This window comes from Salvelinus sp. IW2-2015, unplaced genomic scaffold (assembly GCF_002910315.2).
Source record: "Salvelinus sp. IW2-2015 unplaced genomic scaffold, ASM291031v2 Un_scaffold3311, whole genome shotgun sequence".
Taxonomy (NCBI): Eukaryota; Metazoa; Chordata; class Actinopteri; order Salmoniformes; family Salmonidae; genus Salvelinus; species Salvelinus sp. IW2-2015.
Genome location: NW_019944595.1, coordinates 27015 through 47403, shown reverse-complemented (window position 1 = coordinate 47403; position 20389 = coordinate 27015). Strand labels below are relative to the sequence as shown.

Sequence of the window (20389 nt, the reverse complement as noted above, 5' to 3'; positions counted from 1 at the left end):
GAGACCAGAGGTTAGAGTCACACCCCTCCAAAATAAACCAGTGAGAGGGTAGTGTGTCCCGTCCTCCCACTCACCAATCTGCTCGTCCTCTGGAATGCCCATGATCCTAAAGGCCTCCAYGGTCTCGGTGAACAGGTCCTTGTCCTGCTGGCCAGGGATGGTCACGTTTCCATTGACCAGGAAGCGGTAGCTGTTGTAGCCCTCCAGACACAGCTCGGCTGAGGGGAGCACAGAGTTATTACATCTGATACGCACAGTTAGCTGTACTTGATAAAGGTGAAAGGAGGCTTACAGCGCAGTTTGTCTCCAGCACCAGTGAGCATGTAATAGAAGACATGGAAGGTCCTCTCGTCTTTGGCCTGGCGGATGGCACGGGACTTTTCCAGCAGGTCTGGTGGTTAGACCGTCAAGGAYCCACTCATTCAGACTGGATTGTGAGCTTCTGCTGGCRGGGGCAAGTGTGTGTGACTTACTAGTTTCCTGTAAAGACTAACCGAGAGGTGTCTGGAGTTAAACTACACTTCAATCTATAGCCTAGGGAATTTTTTAAAACCTTTATTTAACWAGGCAAGTCAGTTACGAACAAATTCTTATTTACAACGACGGCCTACACCGGCCAAACCCTAGCCTGGATGACGTTGGGCCAATTGTGCGCCGCCCTATGGGACTTCCAATCACGGCCAGTTATGATACAGCCTGGATTTGAACCAGGGTTGTCTGTAGTGATGCCTCTAGGACTGAGATGCAGTGCCTTAGACRGCTGCACCACTCAGGACCCCAAACTATTGTATATTTCAAATGAGGGAGTGAATTTCATTGTGGTTAACATAGTATGAAGGATACAGGTTTCAATGTTGGCCCCCACGATGTATCCGTTGACGTCGAAGTTAATCCTGATGAATTTTCCCTGGGAGAGAGAGTACATAGTGAATGACTAAGGAAGCAAGAAAAACTTGTCCAACAGAAAAAAAATTATAAATTGATGTCAAACCACAAGCATCACTAAGAGATTATAAAAAGGTCTTACGAATCGGGAGGAGTTGTCGTTCTTGACAGTCTTGCCGTTTCCAAAGGCCTCCAGGATGGGGTTAGCTTGCAGCAGCTGCTTCTCCAGCTCACCCTAGAGGACAAACACAGAACCTCGCCATCAACCAATGACTTTATCCCATTGGATTCTTTAAACCACCACCTCCTTATAAGGACGCATCTAGATTAATGCAAATTCTATAGTGACATCAACAGGACATACCATTTGTCATTTCTCAGCAGTGGGATCAAACTGTGAATACCTTTGGTGATTCCAATGGATGATTCATAGTCACGCATTGTGAACGACAGTCATCTGCTTTTCATTTACTCTAGTTTCACTTCATTGTGAGGATTTRAGTTGTTTAAACATTTGATTTGTGTTTGGATGTTCCCTTTTCACGCCCATCATTTAATCCATAAGTCGTAAGATAAATCACACAACTGCATTATCTTAATTATGGAGAAAAAAAAAAAAAAATGCATGCATATCATTGAATATCGCGACACACGGGAACATACACAAGTACACAATACCCCACACACAGCGCAGTGTTAGTGCCCACACCTTGACACCCAATGGACAACCCTGTGGTCCTCACCAGTAACCCTTCACCCACAGTATCCCCCAGACCCCATGCAGAGAACTGACTGTCAAGATTCACTACACTGACATTAAGTACACACAACCCCTACAGCCAGAAATTTGTACATAGTTCACACTGAGCTCTACTTCAGACTGTTGTTGTACAGGTGGATCCATGCACATGACTCCATCTAGAATGGCACTAGTAATACTACAGTGAATTTCAATTTTAAAAGGATCTATACATGGACAGGAAAGCCTATTTCAACATGTGAGGAGCTTGGCGCATATTGGGTGGCAATCACTTCAATCCACCCAATAAAAACAGACTCACACTAATATTCTTATATAGCCTAGCAGTTAAGAGGTTGGCCAGTAACCGAAAGGTTGCTCGGTCAAATCCCCGAGCCGACTAGGTATAACATCTGTCAGTGTCCCCTTGAGCAAGGCACTAACCCTAATTGCTCCTGGATAAGAGTGTCTGCTAAAATGACTCAAAATGTAAAAAATGTAGCTGCTATAGTAGTGGCTTTATCAATGTTATCAATCTGAGGAGCTCGCTGAACCTTTTTCCCTGAATCTTCAAGGACAATGTTAGTTTAAAACCAATCCCTAACTAATCCTATACATTACACCACTATGAGGCTTTAAACGGTAGTAAGGAGCAGGGAATAATGGATATGACTGGTATGAAGCATCCCCAGTGAACGAACACACACACAATTCATCCACTGGCATCACAATGCACACGGCAACTCAGTGAGTTTGTCCAGAGATCTTTAAAATGGTGTGGACAAAGAGTGAGAAATGGAGGGGGAACTGTGAGAGAACGTTGACCAGATCTCTGAACAGACACACTGGAACACACACACAGCAAGCAGACATGGCGTCGTAAACACATCAAGCACACTTCTGGAACCACCAGGGGGAAAACAAAGGATCAACAGCGTTATGCAAAATTCAGCCAGACTTCTCAAACTGCAGAGCTGTTTACTCATTAAATATCTTTAAACTTAGTATTTAAAGAAGATCAAATCAACAATACAAAAAGGGATGCACTCAGTTTTGTCTGGCTGAATTCAAATGGCAATTTCCCCTTTAATAAAGAACATTCCTTCCTCTGGACCAACACTGGTCATGTGACCTACACTTCCAAGTGACCCACTAGCCCACCACAGAGCACGCTCCAGCAGCACGGGGGAGGAGGGAGAGACAGCGCAAGAGCCAGGGAGAGGGAGGAAGGGTGTGGAGGAGGAGATCCAGAGATGTGTGATGGGAGAGGAAGGAAGGGGGTGGGGGGGGGGGCTGAAGGGACAGGGTAACTCACATGTGACAGGAACGAGCTGGTCTGTTGATGGGAAAAGAGAAACACACAACCTCAAAGGAATGATAGATACAGATACTGGTCTGCTTTCAGAAAAGACTGGGCCTCTCTTGAACCCTGTAGTCACAGCTGCATCTATCATAGGGGTGGCCAACTACAGCACTGCAGGGTTACATTTTGTCTCATGGCTTTATAGAGTTGACCGGAGGTCACTGATTCAGCTCAGCCGCTGGAGGAGAAATGTCAACAAAAGGAATTATATAGTCAGTCCACTGTGGTTTAGATATCACACTATGAACCAGCTACCAACGGAGTTTAATCTACCTCCTGCAGTGCTACGGTCAGTCTTAAAGAACCAAGACTGGCCAAACCTTATTTAGAGGTACTCTATGGCACCATAGAGCAGTGTGACTGATGTAGAAGCAGCACCTATCCAAGACCTGGAACAATATGGCGATGGCTTGACAATGAAGTAATGTTAAGTACCACTGGCACCACTATTTTTCAAACGCACATACAATCACAGTACAAGTAGTTGAGCATTGAGGACTCGGAAAAGCCTGGTTCCGCGCTGATAAAGGACCATAGGAAACAAGGCCCACGTCAGAGAGTGAGGGAGAGTTCGAGAGCATGGTGAAAAAAAAGAAAAAAGGAATAGGGTTAGGGTTAGAGGGAGAAATAGAGAGGAGAGAGAAAGAGAGAGGAGAGGGAGAAAGAGAGAGGAGAGGGAGAAAGAGAGAGGAGAGAGAGAAAGAGAGAGGAGAGAGAGAAAGAGAGAGGAGAGAGAGAAAGAGGAGAGAGAGAAAGAGAAAGAGGAGAGAGAGAGGAGAGAGAGAAAGAGAGGATAAAGATCAGAGGGAATTATGAGAGAGAATAGTAGAGTAAATGAGGACTGACTGACTGACCTGGTCTTTCTTGGTCTTGTGGGAAGAGGCCACATGGGCCAGATACTGAATGACCTTCTTGGTGTTCTCCGTCTTCCCAGCACCAGACTCTCCTCTGTGGAAGAGAAAAGGAGGAAGAGGGGAGGAGGACAGAAGCAAAAAGTAAGGAAGTCAATCAGTTGTCAGCAATATCACAACTAACGCTGTAATATTTCAAGGTCATGCTGAGAGACCCAAGATTTGCTGTTCATAGGGTTTTGTGCTCAAGACTCACGTGCAAAGAATGGACTGGTCTTCACGGTCTGTGAAAAGAGGTGGGGCCAAGATTTTTTTTAAAGGTACATATTTCATGGTTTAAGTTTGGATTGAATAACATGAGGGGACAGTTGAATTCAATAGTGACAATAGTTTCTGCTACTATTTGTAGCCCATCATGGGTGCTTGTTGTGCAGAGGAACTTCAGTTCCATTGTCAGAACAACTGAATTATGTTGTTGCCAGCTGGCTTTATATAAAATGTGAATTCTTCAGTGTGGATTTGTTATCTCAGGAACACATGGACCACATTTTTGTCTCTGAAACAGGAAGTGCATTGGTCACACAGGAAATCAATATCCAGCTTCCTGTGAACGGAAAGGGCGATGCCTTTTAACCAACAAGCCAATTAACCATCCCCATGCAAATACTGCATTGTAACTCCCTCCCTCTCTTCTAATTAAATGATTCCCTTTACTTCAATGGGGGCCAACAATGGACTAACAAGACAAGAGTGAGTGAATGGACAGCCTGACAATGCCAAACAGTACATCAAGATAATGGGTCTGGGAAAGAGAGTACTGAGAATGTACTGTATGTAGCCTACATCCCCTTACAGACTGACTAATGGCCTTTCCTTGGTTATGGACGGCAGGAACCCTCAGAAATCAAGGCTAATGCTTCACTATTTAAATGCAGACTTTCAGAGACAAGTCTGCCTGGAGGAGTCTAAACCGATTCATATCTTAAAGACAAATGATCTTACTAAACATGGATGTTAAAATACTACCAATAACCCTTGTATTCAGATGAATGAGTAAATTTGCTAGGTTACTTACTACGATGTTGTGGTAAAACAAGGACCTTCGCTTACCCTGCATCATGCTCCTGTAGGCCGTGTCAGTGATGGCATATATATGGGGGGGCATTTCATGCCTCTTCTTGCCCTTGTACATATCCACAATCTCTTCTGAGTAGATGGGCAGATTCTTATAGGGGTTTATAACCACACAGAAGAGCCCGGAGTATGTCTGTGATACAAAGAGAAACACTTATTAATATTAGCTACTGAACATACATGCTCTCCTCTATCCATGTCCTGAACCAAGAACACTAGGGATTATACAGTCGGACTTGACTGGCCTTCTTACATTGGATTTTGGCTAGTCTAGAGATGTTCACTTCAATTAAAATTCTGTCAATATCAGTGAGAGATTGCAGTAGAATCACTGAGCTGCCAATGTAATAGCTTAAACTGACTGCATATTTTATCCCTCTGATGGTCTACAGCCGAGAACAAGACTGTACAGATGTATACGGGGAAATCATAGTGAACATTATTTTCTGAATCTAACCCTCTCCAAGTCTCTCATCAACACCAGCTCCATACTTTATTTCCCAATCTTCCTCCCTGACTACAGCCAGAGGCTGGGCTTGATCAGTCATGTTTCACAATCACCAAGACCTTCTCCCAAACAGTGACATCATCCGAGGTGATTTCACCCCAGCCCCTCTGTCCCTTTCATTATACCTCTCTAAAGCCTCCCCTCATCTTGGTATGGGCATCTGGAGCATCTCTCCTCCCCACTTCATTTATGTTCATCCGCCCTCCATATTTCTGTTTACTTCCCTCTCAGCTACATTCCTGTCCTCCCCTCTCCATTGCTCCGTGCCCTTGCTTCTGGTCTGGTAGTTGTCTCTGCCTCTCCCAAGAGGGGGGTTTTCAGAAGAGTACCCGGTTCAGTGGTGCGCAACACGGCAAGACCCAAACCCCAAGAGGGCCAGGGTGTGTTGACTTGACCGGGTCAAAGCCCAATGTAGCAGGCACCAATTCACACCATCGTGGACAGAGGGATAAATGGCATTATGGAGGGATAAATGGCATTATGGGGAACAATAATTGGAGCACGATTTACATTCCATATCCATTTAATTTCCAGCTCCGCCTGAAACTCAACTCTGAACAGCTTTACTCTCRGCCCCCCCCCCCCCCATTGTGTCCCTCTTCCACCCTCCCCCCAGGAGAGTATTGTTCCCTGCAGATTCCTGTTTACAGCAGTACTCCAAACACAGAAGGAGCAAGTAAGAGAGGGAAGGGAGCCAGAAAGGGAGGACTGAACATACTCGTATGTTTGGTAAACATTACAGCCTTTCGTTTGGGGTGGCAACCTGCACATAATAGGTCATCTGACACAATGGGCTTAATGGGGCAGGGAAGGAGGACTACCTGGTTTGGAACCAGGCCAAGTCGTAATATGAGCAAACAGTGCTTTCGTAACCAGCATTAAGTAAGACCTTGGATAACATCAAAAAAAAAAAAAAAAAAAGTCTAATATTATCAGCTCTCGTATGGGGGGCAAGAGTGAGTGTTCACATGAACACAGTAATGATTGACACGTGTATCATACAATGAGGTGAGGTCCTTCAATGTGCTGTAGTATCAGCATTTCTCCTTCAGGTTCTACAGGCTGGGAATGGGTTCTTCAGTTCGGTGTGTGCCTTGTATATAATACTCACGTAGATGAGGCCAGAGTAATATCTCTCCTTGAGGTTGTGCAGCACAGAGGCCTCGTTCAGGCAGGTGAGCTCAGCCATGTCTTCCACCTTGCTGAACTTGGGCGGGTTCATCTTCTGGATGTCATCCTTGTTGACTTTCACCTTCTTGCCAGAGTCTGCCAGCTCCACCAGGCACTCTTCACCTCGCTCCTCCTTCACAGATCCCGCCTCGAAGCCCAGCCGCTCCGACGGCACCCACACCAGCTTCTTGGTGGCCCAGTCTGCCTGGGCCAGAGGGTTGTTGACCATGTTGCGGTCCACGTACAGGAACTTGTCTGCGTCCGTTGCCATGGTTGCTGTGGAAAGAGACCCGGAAGTTGGTTAGGGCTAGGAAATCGAGCATTTAGTTGTAGTATCAATTCTATTAAGTTAAACCGCAACCAACAAACAAACCTGATGTAAATGAACAACAGTCCTGACATACTGAGCCAAGTAAACAAAGACTTCCCTTAAACTACAAAGCAATATCTATCCCCAAAACCGGGTCACCAATGCCGGGGTCACCAATGTTTCCTCTACAACATGGAGTGCTGAGGTTAGGTCAGGTCAACATAAAACACACTTATCTCAACAAGGCCCCACGTTTCAGGCAACCGCTACGGATGCTAAATCAAATTAAAGGGCGCACTCCCTCTCCAGCCAAGAAGGTCTCTAAAAAATCATAACTTACAGTGCTGCAAAACTTAGTTGAAGTCGAAAGTTTACATACACTTAGAACATAGTCATTAAAATGTGTTTTTCCAACCACTCCACAAATGTCTTGTTAACAAACTATAGTTTTGGCAAGTCGGTTAGGACATCTACTTTGTGCATGACAAGTAACTATTCCAACAATTGTTTACAGACAGATTCTTTCACTTATAATTCATTGTATCACAATTCCAGTGGGTCAGAAGTTTACATATACTAAGTTGACTGTGCCTTTAAACAGCTTGGAAAATTCCAGGAAATTATGTCATGCTTTAGAAGCTTCTGATAGGCTAATTGATGTAATTTCAGTCAATTGGAGGTGTACCTGTGGATGTATTTCAAGGCCTACCTTCAAACTCAGTGCCTCTTTGCTTGACATCCTGGGAAAATCAAAAGAAATCAGCCAAGACCTCAGAAAAAGAATTGTAGACCTCCACAAGTCTGGTTCATCCTTGGGAGCAATTTCCAAACATCTACCACATTCATCTGTACAAACAATAGTACGCAAGTAACACCATGGGACCACGCAGCCGTCATACCGCTCAGGAAGGAGATGCGTTCTGTCTCCAAGAGATGAACATACTTGTGTGGAAAGTTCAAATCAATCCCAGAACAGCAGCAAAGGACCTTGTGAAGATGCTGGAGGAAACAGGTACAAAAGTAACTATATCCACAGTCAAACGAGTCCTATAAATCAACATAACCTGAAATGCCGCTCAGCAAGGAAGAAGCCACTGCTCCAAAACCACCATAAAAATGCCAGACTACGGTTTGCAACTGCACACTGGGACAAAGATCGTACCTTTTGGAGAAATGTCCTCTGGTCTGATGAAACAAAAATAAAACTGACCATCGTTATGTTTGGAGGAAAAAGGGGGAGGCTTGCAAGCCAAAGAACACCATTCCAACCGTGAAGCACGGGGGTGGCAGGTGCTTTGCTGCAGGAGGGACTGGTGCACTTCACAAAATACATGGCATCATGAAGATGGAAAATTATGTGGATATATTGAAGCAACATCAAGACATCAGTGAGGAAGTTAAAGCTTGGTCGCAAATGGGTCTTCCCAATGACCCCAAGCATGCTTCCAAAATTGTGGCAAAATGGCTTAAGGACAACAGTCATGGTATTGGAGTGGCCATCACAAAGCCCTGACCTCAATCCTATAGAACATTTGCGGGCAAACCTAAAAAAGCATGCGTGAGCAAGGAGGCCAACAAACCTGACTCAGTTACACCAGCTCTGTCAGGAAGAATGGGTTCAAATTCACCCAACTTATTGTGGGAGGCTACCTGAAACGGTAGACCCAAGTTAAACAATTTAAAAAGGCAATGCTACCAAATGCTAATTGAGTGATTGTAAACTTCTGACCCACTGGGAATGCGATGAAAGAAATAAAAGCTGAAATGAATCATTCTCTACTGTTATTCTGACATTTCACATTCTTAAAATAAAGTGGTGATCCTAACTGACCTAAGACAGGGATTTTTTACTAGGATTAAATTTCAGGAATTGTCAAACTGAGTTTGAATGTATTTGGCTAAGGTGTATATAAACTTCCGACTTCAACTGTATATTCATGGTAATGTGCAACATGTGCTGACCATCTCATTTAAATATGTGCTTTTGGGAACGACTTCGTTGATTACATACTTGGAGGAAAATCTTCAAAAACAAAGCGTTTCGCAACGTAGTGCTCCTAGTCCCTAGAAACCTGTCGAGTGGGAGGCTAATCGACTGTTCTACATAATGAGGCCTGAGGAACCTCCAACATTCAAAAATGTTGGAGAACATTCAAGGGACTAAAAGTTTAAATATTCCCCCACCCAAAATGGAGTTAAAGGCCTAAACACAATGTTCAGTCTTGAATCTTGTTTACAACGCTTGTGTAAAACAACCACAATGCCAGAGGTGAGCGACATGGCTTGCAGGCCCAAACAGGACCGGCTCACAGCTCATTAACAACATCTCCAAGTCATTGAAGTCAGTTCTATGGTGTAGCCCACATGGAGAGACTAGACAAGTATTACCAGAATCCAGTGCGGGTGAGGGAAAGGTGTTTCATAACATTTAGCAATACACAGAGGTAGAGAAAAGGGAAGACCATTATCTGAACATTCCAACAACGGGAGCGTTGCGCTTTCCCACCACCGCCAGGGTCGTTAGCCTAAAACTTTCATTTACTCCCTAGGGTAGAAATACATTTTTTACAACAAATGGCTCCGTTTTGTTAACATACTCAACTTTGCAAAGCAGCACACACTCAAAAAGGTTAGACATTCGGGATATTTTTCCACTTTACCATACTTATGAGCTTTGTTTGTTGGCAGAGTTTCTGTTTGGATAATTTGGAAAAGCAATTTGTGAAATCTTGGGGGGGGGTTTACAGGTGGCAAGTTCTCCGACAGTGCCTGCCATCATAAAGCTATTCTTACGAAATAGCAACATTATTGAATGTAAGGTTTACCTGCTGTAGAATGGGGGAAAGTTATTTTATAGGCATGTTAACCTACACCAGGGGAAATGCAGTCTACTGCACACAAAGGCAAGGGCAAGTAGATGTTTGAGAATGTATTGAGAAAGGCTGTACTGCATTGCTGACAGAGAGAGGGTTATGAGAAATACTAAAATGGCACATTAACCCTGATCTAAGTCAGGGAACCAGGACTGTAGCACCATTCTTCTCCCCCCTCAGAGCTCTACAGCTGACTTCCATCACTACACCCTCCCCTTTCCCAACTCTGTTTCTCAACCCTTACTTCCCAGTTTCCTGCTTTAGAGTGAGGTACCCCACAAATTAGTCCCCCCAGACTCCTCTCGGTCAGCTCCAGTCTCCCTCTCCCCACCACCCCTCTGTTTATCCAGTCTTCCAGGGTCACATTCCTCCCATACTGACCCTTTATCAGAGACAGAGAGCAAAGGAATGCTGCACATTTCTTTTCTCTTATCACCATCAGTCTCTCCTGGTCTTTCCTTCCAGTCTTTCTGCCTCTACTCCCATCACCGCATCAGTCGAGGATAGCACACGTTGAAACGAATGTGGATCTCCCGCTTGTCTACCAATCTTTCAGCACACTGTTGATGTCTGACTGATTACATTTTTGCGTGATTCTACATGTAAAATATTTTTTTTGTTGCGAAGTACTCTCAGCAAGCAAACGCTATTGGTGTGTTCGATCCCTTAAACACTCACGATACATCAACATCACCTAGCCCTGGTAATGCACCCACAGGCTGTACAGTGTAACAGTTCAACTGTGCAGTGGTGAAGCCAGTGGCCTTCAGACAGTCCCTTGACTGTGGCAGGGCCTAACTATCTGCAACGTTAGGCAAACATAACCAGCAACCACACCAAGGGGCAGTCTAGTCAGTTCCATGCAGGCCTAACACAGCTAATGCCTGAATGCAATAGTTAACTGTATTGTTTTCCTGCTTGCCAAAAACAAGCAGTAGGGAGTACAGCCTCAACACACCAACGCTCTGGGAGTGATTCTTATCAGTGTCAGCTAGGCTAACGTGTGGGCGTGCAGCATGAAGAAAAAAAACGTGTAGCCTACATGAAAACAAACTCAAACAAGCAGCTCAAACATACACAGGCCATCTGTTGAGTGGAGGCCAGAGTTTAGCTTGCATTGTCTACCAGCAAGACATGGATAAGCCAGCAGGATAGGAATATAACCCAATGATATTGAACAGAAATAACAATGATAAAATGAGACTTCAAAAAGGAGAGCATGCAGCCGTTTTGGACGGCCCTGGGGGGGAGGGAGCAGAGAGGCCTGTGCTGTGTCCTATACACGTCGTCTTGACACAGATTAGTCAGTGACGCATCTCCTCCATCCATCTCCTGAGAGCAGCACAGGGCTACATTTATAACCACATCTATTCTTTTCATAGTCATTCTATGGAAGGTGCTCTACATTGAAAAGTGAAGGCGAACCTGAAGTGTGATGGTCAGCCGTTGCCAATGATGTACAGGCTAGGCAATGTCTATGGCATTAAGAGAACACCGGGTATACCTACGTATTGTATTATGACTCAGAGTCCCCACCAAAGTCCACCGCCTTCTGTCTGACCACCAAAGTCCACCGCCTTCTGTCTGGCCACCAAAGTCCACCGCCTTCTGTCTGGCCACCAAAGTCCACCGCCTTCTGTCTGGCCACCAAAGTCCACAGCTTTCTGTCTGGCCACGACTTCACTGAACCTGGGACGCCACTAAGCCTGAACCCCAGTACTGCGCAGCTGCAAGGCCTCCCCATGTCTTGTCACGTTAAACTCTGTTCAGCTGTACAAACAGACGCATCAATTGAAGGTTGGCTACATTGAGATTAGCCGTTCTGGTAGTTACTCATGCAGTTACACATTGGCATACAAGGAAACCAATCGCTCCAACAGTCCCTAAATGTTATCGAACCCATCTGACAATCAATGATTAGCCAACATGTCATTCAAGGCTAAGAAAAAGACCGACAACTAGGAAGGGTGGTGCTTAGTCAGAGAAGCGGCCTACTATAGGAGRGGAACCCCGGGATGAATAACACAAGGGGGAGGAGAGAGGTTTTAGAACCGACATCAGAGACAAGAATGTAGGCACAAAGGGAGGAAGTAAGGAGTGTCCTTGTCAACACCTGGCCCTCTCGTTAAAAGGCACACCAAGGGCTGCTTGCTCTTCATCAGAGCCATACTTCCCTCCCTCCTTTCTCCACTCATTCCATTCCAGCTCAGTGCCTTCCCCTGCTCCTCCTCACACAGAGCTATGCTGAGTAGCTGGAAAAACCAAGGTCTTGATCCTCCATCTCGTCAGTCGGAGACCAAAGGCTACATTTAAAGCCTGACCATGTACAATAAGCCTTGTATCCCACCAGCCACATTATAAAGCTGTTAAACAGCTGTGGCCAACTGGCCATGGTATATGGCTCCATTGACTGGAATATTAATGGAACCATTAATACATCCTCCTCATAATCACATCCTACCCTGTCCGTCCCTACTCTAGTCATCAGATGGTCTCGTTGGGTCCAGTCTAGTATGGTCAGTCTTGTATGCATGTTAAGCTTCAACGGCCTTTCGCTCCATCTCCCTCTCCTGCCCTTACCTCTTCTAGTCCTCACCACTGTCTGATGCCCTGAGGGAGAGCGTGTGACCGCCAGGCGAGGTTGAGTGTGTCTAAGATCATTATGGACTCAGACACCGTCTCCCTGCCTAAAACAGGGGAGGGAGGGGGAGCCGAGGAGAGAGAGGGAAGAGGAAWTGACAAAGCGGGAAAACTATTTCGCCATTTGTGGAACTTTGTTGTGTGAATTCTTGCAGAGTGCGCCAGGAGACACCGTTGAAACTAAAAGTTCTCGGCCCTCTGCTGAGGAACTCTGCAGACTGCAGTAAATTAAGTCCTGGAAACTAACCACACTCCATGACAAACCCTTATGCACTYTTTTTCCACATTCCTCACTAGAGACGCACATAAACTGTAACTCTAAGCAACTGGTTAGTCTTGCAGCACCATAAAGTGAATAACTGATTTGATCTAATAACAGACATTTCCTTTAGAATTATTCTATTAACTGTACTGGTTGACAGCCAGTAGGTGTCAGTCTGACACATACGCCTACACACGTATAATGATTTGGGGTCAAAGGGCTTATGAAATGGCTCATATATCTGTTGGCATTTTGACAGCCATATTGGACACGGTTGGCTTTCTAAATTTGCATCCGCTTGCTGAACAAGTGAAAGCGCATTGATATTAGATAATGGTTACATAAGCCTTTTAACGGTTGTGAAAGAATGCTGGAGAGTCATACATACCTGCTTCCTCAGACATAAAACATCTTGATCTTCACCTGACCGTGAAAACTGAACAGGTCTTCTCAGCTCATTTTCCCCCCACTTAGACTAAACCATCCCCTCCCTTTTGTCTGCTAACTACTATCTCTCCTTACCTCTGACTAGAAGTCTAATCAACAGTATAAGAGCACTCCCTTTGAATCACTATAGTCTAGGCTACATGAAGACAACAAATGGTGTCTAGTGTTTATGGAGGCTATTCACCAGTCAAACAAAAGCACTCAGGGCCAGTTGAACATGTGCTGTATTCAAACTAGTGGGGTACATGGAACCTGACCTGCATTTGGGTTGACAGAGAAATAAAATATGGAGGGGCAGTCAGAGGGACACCCCCGTGCAGAGAGCGTTTCAAAGTTCAGTGTGAAACTGTGTTTGAGTGCTCAAGTTGACTGCGTTGGGCAATAGCCAGTCTGACACATACACGCCTACAAAACCAAACACATCAGGTGCGCAGATCACACCCAAAAAGGAACAAAGTCTATTTTATGACATGCAAGGTAGCTTTTCGCCACCCACATGGTGTAAAAGACCTCTACCTATCTAGTAATCTGATTCTCTCCATTAAGTTACATTGAATAAAAATATAACCGCAATATATAAAGTTTTAGTCATATGTTTCATGAGCTGAAATAAAAGTTTGCAGAAGTGTTCCATATGCACAAAGTGTTCCATATGCACAAAAAGCTTCTCAAATTTAGCTACATCCCTCTTAGTGAGCATTTCTCCTTTGGCAAGACAATCCACCTGACAGGTGTGACATTGCATTTTATCAATGGCAATTTGAATGCACAGACACACCGTGACGAGATCCTGAGGCCCCTTGTTGTGCCATTCATCTGCCGCCGTCATCTAATGTTTCAGCATGATAATGCTGTCGCAAGGATCTGTACTCAACTCCTGGAAGCTGAAAAAGGCACAGTTCTTCCATACGCAGACATGTCACCCATTGAGCATGTGTGGGATGCTCTGGATTGATGTGTACGACAGCATGTTCCAGTTRTTCCAATATCCAGCAACTTCACACAGCCATTGAAGAAGAGCGGGACGACATTCCACAATCAACAGCCTGATCAATCCTATGCGAAGGAGATGTGTCACGCTGCATGAGGCAAATTGTGGTCACACCAGATACTGACTGGTTCTCTGATCCATGCCCCTACCTTTTTTTGAAGGCATCTGTGACCAACCGATGCATATCAGTCTTCCCAGTCATATCAAATCCATAGATTAGGGCCTAATTTATTTATGTCAGTTGACTGATTTCCTTATATGAACTGTAACTCAGCAAAATCTTGGAAATTGTTGCTTTATTTTTGCTCACTATAAATTAAAAAGGACAACTATCACCCCACCCAGCATAGGTCTAGCATGTATCATAAACCAAGCAGCAATCAGTGTTTCCACAGTTAAGTCCAGAGAAGTGAGAACAAGCCTTGTTTATTTTGAACCCCAGCCATAGATTTGTCATTTCCTGCTATTGTTGCATTCAGTGGAACCCTACAGGTGTGCGCTGTGAAAGGGAGGATGGGAAGGGGGCCCCAAATAGGAGGTATGGAGAGTAGGGAGAAATTGACAGAATGCAGTAGGAGGAAGGAAAGAAACAAGCAAGCAAAAAGTAGAATACACCTAGTAGTGGGATTTGCACTAGGCCTTTTTAGCGGATACATTGGGTGTCCCTGCCAAGTCGACCAATCCGATTGACAATCCGATTGACCCAATTCAAATCATATTGTTCAAGCCAGACTGAAGGAATGCGTTTATTACATATAAATAGATACGTTGATAGCGAGAGTAATGGCAGTAAAATAAAAGTTTAAGCGGTTGACTGGCAAGCCAGCCACAGTAAAATATGACTCAAGCCTGAATCAGAGAGCACAGATGTATGCACGAACGTAATATCCTGTGTTTGATGTCTGCATTACTAAGAATCCATGATATCAAACCTGTTATTTAAAATAGTGATGGCAAAGAAATGTACTTGAATTTGATTTGAAAAATCCAGTATTTTAACTTCATAGCTTGTTCTCCATCTTATCAAAAAAAGGGAGCCAATTTGTTTATAGGACTCTTCCATTATGTATTTATCATGCTCTTGCTTGTATCTCGGCAGCATACATATGGTGAGCAATATGTTTGGAACGTCAAATCCCAATTAAAAAAAATATATATATTTTTTTTAATCACAGTACCAAATCGTAATACATATACACTTGTGAGAAACGCAATACATATCGTATCGCACCGAAGTATCATGGAAATATTGTGAGGTCGCTGGCAATTCCCAGCCCTAGTTTAAAGATGGAATCCGTATTAGGGGAAACAGCGCCACTGTCCGCCCCAGCACCGTCGTTATCGTTTTGTGGATGTAACGGAGGTGAGGTGCGTCGAGCAGTGTAGTAAAAAAAAAAAAGTTGCAGTACATATTCTGCTGTTGTATCACACGTTCAATGACGTCTGATGAAGAAACACTTGTTTACAGTAACTTTGTTGTAATATCCCAAACTGACATGACAGTTTCACCATTAAGGATTCCAGCTTTAAGAAGATAATGTGACCCATGTTTATATATGCTGATCTGTGGCTATGAGCAGGTCTGTATACATTACTCAAATGATATTGACTCTCATGTGGATGATTGATCTTTGCTTTCTACTTGCCCCTGACTGGAGATGTACTGTACATTATATGACATGGCTCATAAATATCAATGAAGCATAAACTGCAGTCCTGTCTAGATGATGACCTTTCATCTGATCTGCTGTAGCTAGCTGGGATATAGGGCCTAAAATGAATATAAAATTAGGATTGTTTACTTGGGGAAATGACCTAATTTTGATGGTATGGTCAAAAATGTAGTGCTCTTTAATTTTTGCTTCCATTTTCTGGATAAACATCAAGCATTTGCCCAGGTTACTGTCCCTCATCACTGAAAGGGCAACTATAGCCCTGTAAATCTACAGTTAGTTTAGAGGACCTCACCTGACAGAAACCAGGTCAGAAACACCTTGGGACTGACTGAGATCATCAACTCAAGAATCACAGCTACCACTGAACCTTGGATAACTGTGGGACACTTTTGTGCCACGGTGCCCTTGACCCAAATGTTTCAAATTGAAACAAAAGCAAGTTGGTTCCTAACAGTAATCTACCTTAGCCAGGATGTCTGCATTCTAGTTGGCCTTCAACACATTAACAGGCATTTTAAATTTGTCCTGTATGATTTAAAGCAGACTTTTAGGCTAGATTACATATTGATCAAATGTGGCCGACCCACTGGTCATGAATTGGATACATTCTAGTAGGGACATCATTGAAACAGTCAGTAAAATGTAAGAGGATCACGACAAGTTAGACTAATCAGTTTATATCTAATAATAATGGTGAATGCCTTTCCAATGAGCAAATGTTGAAATCCAGAGGATTCGTTTCAGATGTTGCCAGGGGTTTGATTCACAGTTCAGTGCAGTGAAATCACAAACAGGATATTATGTTATTCTGACAGGAACCAACACCCTGCGTTACTGAAATAGAAAGACACCTACAGAGAGAGACCAAGGATGTATGCAAGAAAGTAATGAACTTGACTTTGCATACGGTTACCTTCAAAAGACAGAAACCCTGTTCTAAGAAATAGGCCTGTGTTTCACTTGAAATAACAAGTTTGAATTAATGGGCATGATATTCAAATGTGCCTATATCTGTAGGGCAGACATTCACTCAGTGCAGTGGGAACAGACTTTTTCACAGGCCTAGACTGAGCCATGTTCCTATATCAGGAGAATTGCCCAAGCTCACTGGAGAACCATGCGTAATTAGTGAGTCCCGTATTGCCTGACAACTCACACTGAATTCTTCCTCTGCTCTATATTTCGCTACACTTCAGCTTGAGACTGCCAACGTTGAAGCCGTTTGTGGTGACGTCAAAATTAAGGTCAGCAGTGATTGGATCATCTCAAACCAATCAGACTATCAAACTATCAAAGTCAATGACACTTCCAAAATGCTGCTTTACCGACTTGTGTTCTGGTTCTGGTCCAAACCTTTGGTTTCTGGGACCAATCAGAATGGTTAGAATGGGTTTGTGTTCTAACAACCTAACTAGCAGGCGTAAAAGAAACTCCTGAAACTAGATCCCCTACATACTGGTCTTGACGAGAAGAAAAAAAACWACTTGGGGGGGAGGTTCTCTTCTGTAATGTTCAACCAATCCGATAAATGTGGAGGAGTTAAGATGGAGTCACATTGTTAACGTCCAAAAGTGGAAGTGGCATCAGACGCTTTCCATTTACCCTGAAAACCCCCTTGTTGGGGACTCTGATTTATAGAATGCTAGCCTCTGCGTTGAGGTACTCCGATCCAGATTCATTGTGGAGAAGAAACTAATGTCAGTGGGCGTGGCATAGCGTTTGGCCGGAGCAACGAGTTTGGGTAGCCAGGCAAAGTCCCTGAGGTCGAAATAATCAGAATCAAACTACTGCAGCAATCTATAATTTCACAAAACAAAACACTGACTAAACCCAAATTACTGACAAAGCACTTAGACTGGTGTCATTGCATATATAATGTCTGGTCGTGTAACAAGGTTCACTAGGCCTATCGAGTAAAGTGAATCTAGTCTAATTTAGTTCAATTACTTAAGCCAGGAAAGATAATTTATCATAACTCAGAAAATGTTAAGTAATACATTAACTGTACACGATTGGCTACATTGTCATTTCAGGCATAATGAGTTCATTGGCGTGTAGGATGAAATGAATGAGAAATGCAAACAATTCAATGACGTAGAACTAAATTGATCAATCGAAAAACAGGACGCGTGGACGTACACAGCGAATCAATTAAAGAGTGACGTAATGGTGTGCAACAACACTCCCGGGGTACGTTAGCCTACAAATTTGTTTGCTTGCCCGGCGGCTGACACAGCGAGACCTAAACTATACAACATGTTAATCTACGATGAAATAGACACGTCAACAGGGTTCTAACAGGACCGTGCTCATAGTTGATGCGTTCCATTATTTTGAGTTACTTTTCATTCCCTCCCTTTCTACAACTCATTCATGCGAATCACTTCCTGTAGTTAGCATACGTTACTTTCTACGTCTTTTCTCGCCATTGCTTCTTTAGTCGCTGATATAATTTGCTTTGACACCGTGCCTGTTAAAATGAAACTACTTTCCACCTGAAATTGTATCAACTTTGTAAACAAAAGTTGATACAGTTGGATGTTGAAAAGTTAACAATTCATACATCTGGGTTATGACGTCCCACCCAGTGATGTGATGAAGTTGCAGTTCTCGTCCTTCCTGGTTAGGTACACTTGCTCACCGCTAGACACAAGCATGTGAAGAGCCACGGCTGAAGGAAATGAGAATGTAGCTATAATAGATATCTAGCTAGCGGGACAATTACCTGCTGTTGAGATGCAGAGGCTTTTGGGGTTGGCTAGCTACAACCGGTGGCTGAGTCTGTCTCCGAGTCGCCGCGAAACAAACTCCTTTTCAGTCGACAGCAGCCTCGCAAAGAAATCGGATCAAACTATAGTGTTTTCTTCTTCCTCTCTTGCTCTCTCTCACTATTTTTTTCTTTTTCCTTCTCTCTTCCACTAGCTACTTAAATTCGCTCTTTGCGTTGTCAGTCGGGGTGCGGTCCAGAGGAGGCGGGGCCTATATGTTATGTCCCCGCCCTCCTAGCTTCTCCCAGCCAATGTTATAATAATCCTTACCGTCTGGGCCAATAATGTTATTGAAGGGGCGTTTCCAAGTGGAGAAACTACTGCCACTGGGCAAAAAAAAATCTTGAACATTAAATAGTTGAGGGGAGGAGAAGGGGGGCACAGATAAGGTGGTGTTTAATGAAGTAGGTATGTGCACTGTAAGGATTTTTATGACCATATAAGTACCAGTCCATTCAGGATGGGCTACATCATCCAGGTTATCCCCGTGTGTCATTAGACTGGGGCTAGACTGTTTGCTTTGAAGCACACAGACACTGTTTAGAGCGAACCTACCAAGGTTCATGTCAAGGAATCTACCACTACACAAACTACAACTGTAGCCTACTGTTTTACTCTTTATCCATTTACCTTTATTTTGACAGGTAAGTTAACTGAGAACACATTTTCAGTTAGTGATAGTATTACCATCACCACACTAATAATAGTGATATTTAGGGACACAGAAACACTATTGTCCGAAAACATACTGAAACTAAAACCCCACGGAGGCATAATAAATGTAGGTGTATGTGCATATAAAAATACACACCAAATAGACAAACAACAATTCAGATTATTTTCCACCCTAAGAATTTTTTAAAATTGCATTAAATTGTCAATAGCAATCCACGTGACAGAAACTTGACCTGTGCAAATATGACATATAGCTTCCGTCCCTCTCCTCGCCCCGAACCAGGGACCCTCTGCACACATCAACAACTCCTCCCCGAAGCATCGTTACCCATCTCTCCACAAAAGCCGCGGCCCTTGCAGAGCAAGGTAACACTACTTCAAGGTCTCAGAGCGAGTGAAGTCACCGATTTAAACGCTATTAGCGCGCACCCCGCAAACTAGCTAGCCATTTCACATCGGGTTACACAAAGAACTTATTGTGTGAATTGATATGTTTCAGTTCATTGACAGGTAGACCTGGCCACAGGGAAGGTCTATTGTCAAACAAAAACAATGTACAATGCTGATATCCAAGAAAGCTGTCAGTTGTGTGTTGCTGAATGATCAAGAATTTACAGGAAATATAAAACTTCAAAAAAAAACCATATAACAACTGAAAGAAGGAGGTAGATTCAACAAACACAAGCGCTTTCCTGTTGAGGTGCAAAAGCCCACTAAGCATTTACCGTCAGGGTCATCTTTGGATGTCTTTTCTGTCTTTTTGGTGCGTTCCAGAATGGCCTTGATTTCAACGTCTACGGACGTAGATATTTTACAATAGACACTTCCCTGTGTATCAAGTCTATCTGAACCAATCATAGACGTCTACACCTAGTGTATAAAACATTAGGAACCTTCCTAATATTTAGTTGCACCCTTTTCCCTCAGACAGCCTCAATTCGTTGGGGCATGGACTCTACAAGGTGTCAAAATGGTTCCACAGGGATGCTGGTCCATGTTGACTCTAATGCTTCCCACAGTTGTGTCAAGTTGGCTGGACATCCTTGGTTGTGGACCATTCTTGATAAATACAGGAAACTGTTTGAGCGTAAAAAACC

General features: G+C 43.8%; 1 protein-coding gene across 1 annotated transcript in view; it reads right to left on the bottom strand.

Annotated features, from left to right (window-relative positions):
• Positions 1-18833, bottom strand: part of LOC112075643 (myosin-9) — a 31008-nt gene extending 12175 nt beyond the window's left edge. The window contains exons 1-10 of the mRNA XM_070440991.1: positions 18575-18833; positions 6592-6926; positions 4949-5105; positions 4095-4122; positions 3842-3935; positions 2940-2960; positions 1028-1120; positions 844-907; positions 293-391; positions 75-218 (exon numbers count right to left, since the gene is read on the bottom strand). Of these exons, the coding sequence (XP_070297092.1) occupies positions 75-218; positions 293-391; positions 844-907; positions 1028-1120; positions 2940-2960; positions 3842-3935; positions 4095-4122; positions 4949-5105; positions 6592-6921 (1030 nt within the window). The 5' untranslated portion in view covers positions 6922-6926; positions 18575-18833. The remainder of the gene's footprint in view (positions 1-74; positions 219-292; positions 392-843; positions 908-1027; positions 1121-2939; positions 2961-3841; positions 3936-4094; positions 4123-4948; positions 5106-6591; positions 6927-18574) is intronic.
• Between the last annotated feature and the right edge of the window lie 1556 nt (positions 18834-20389).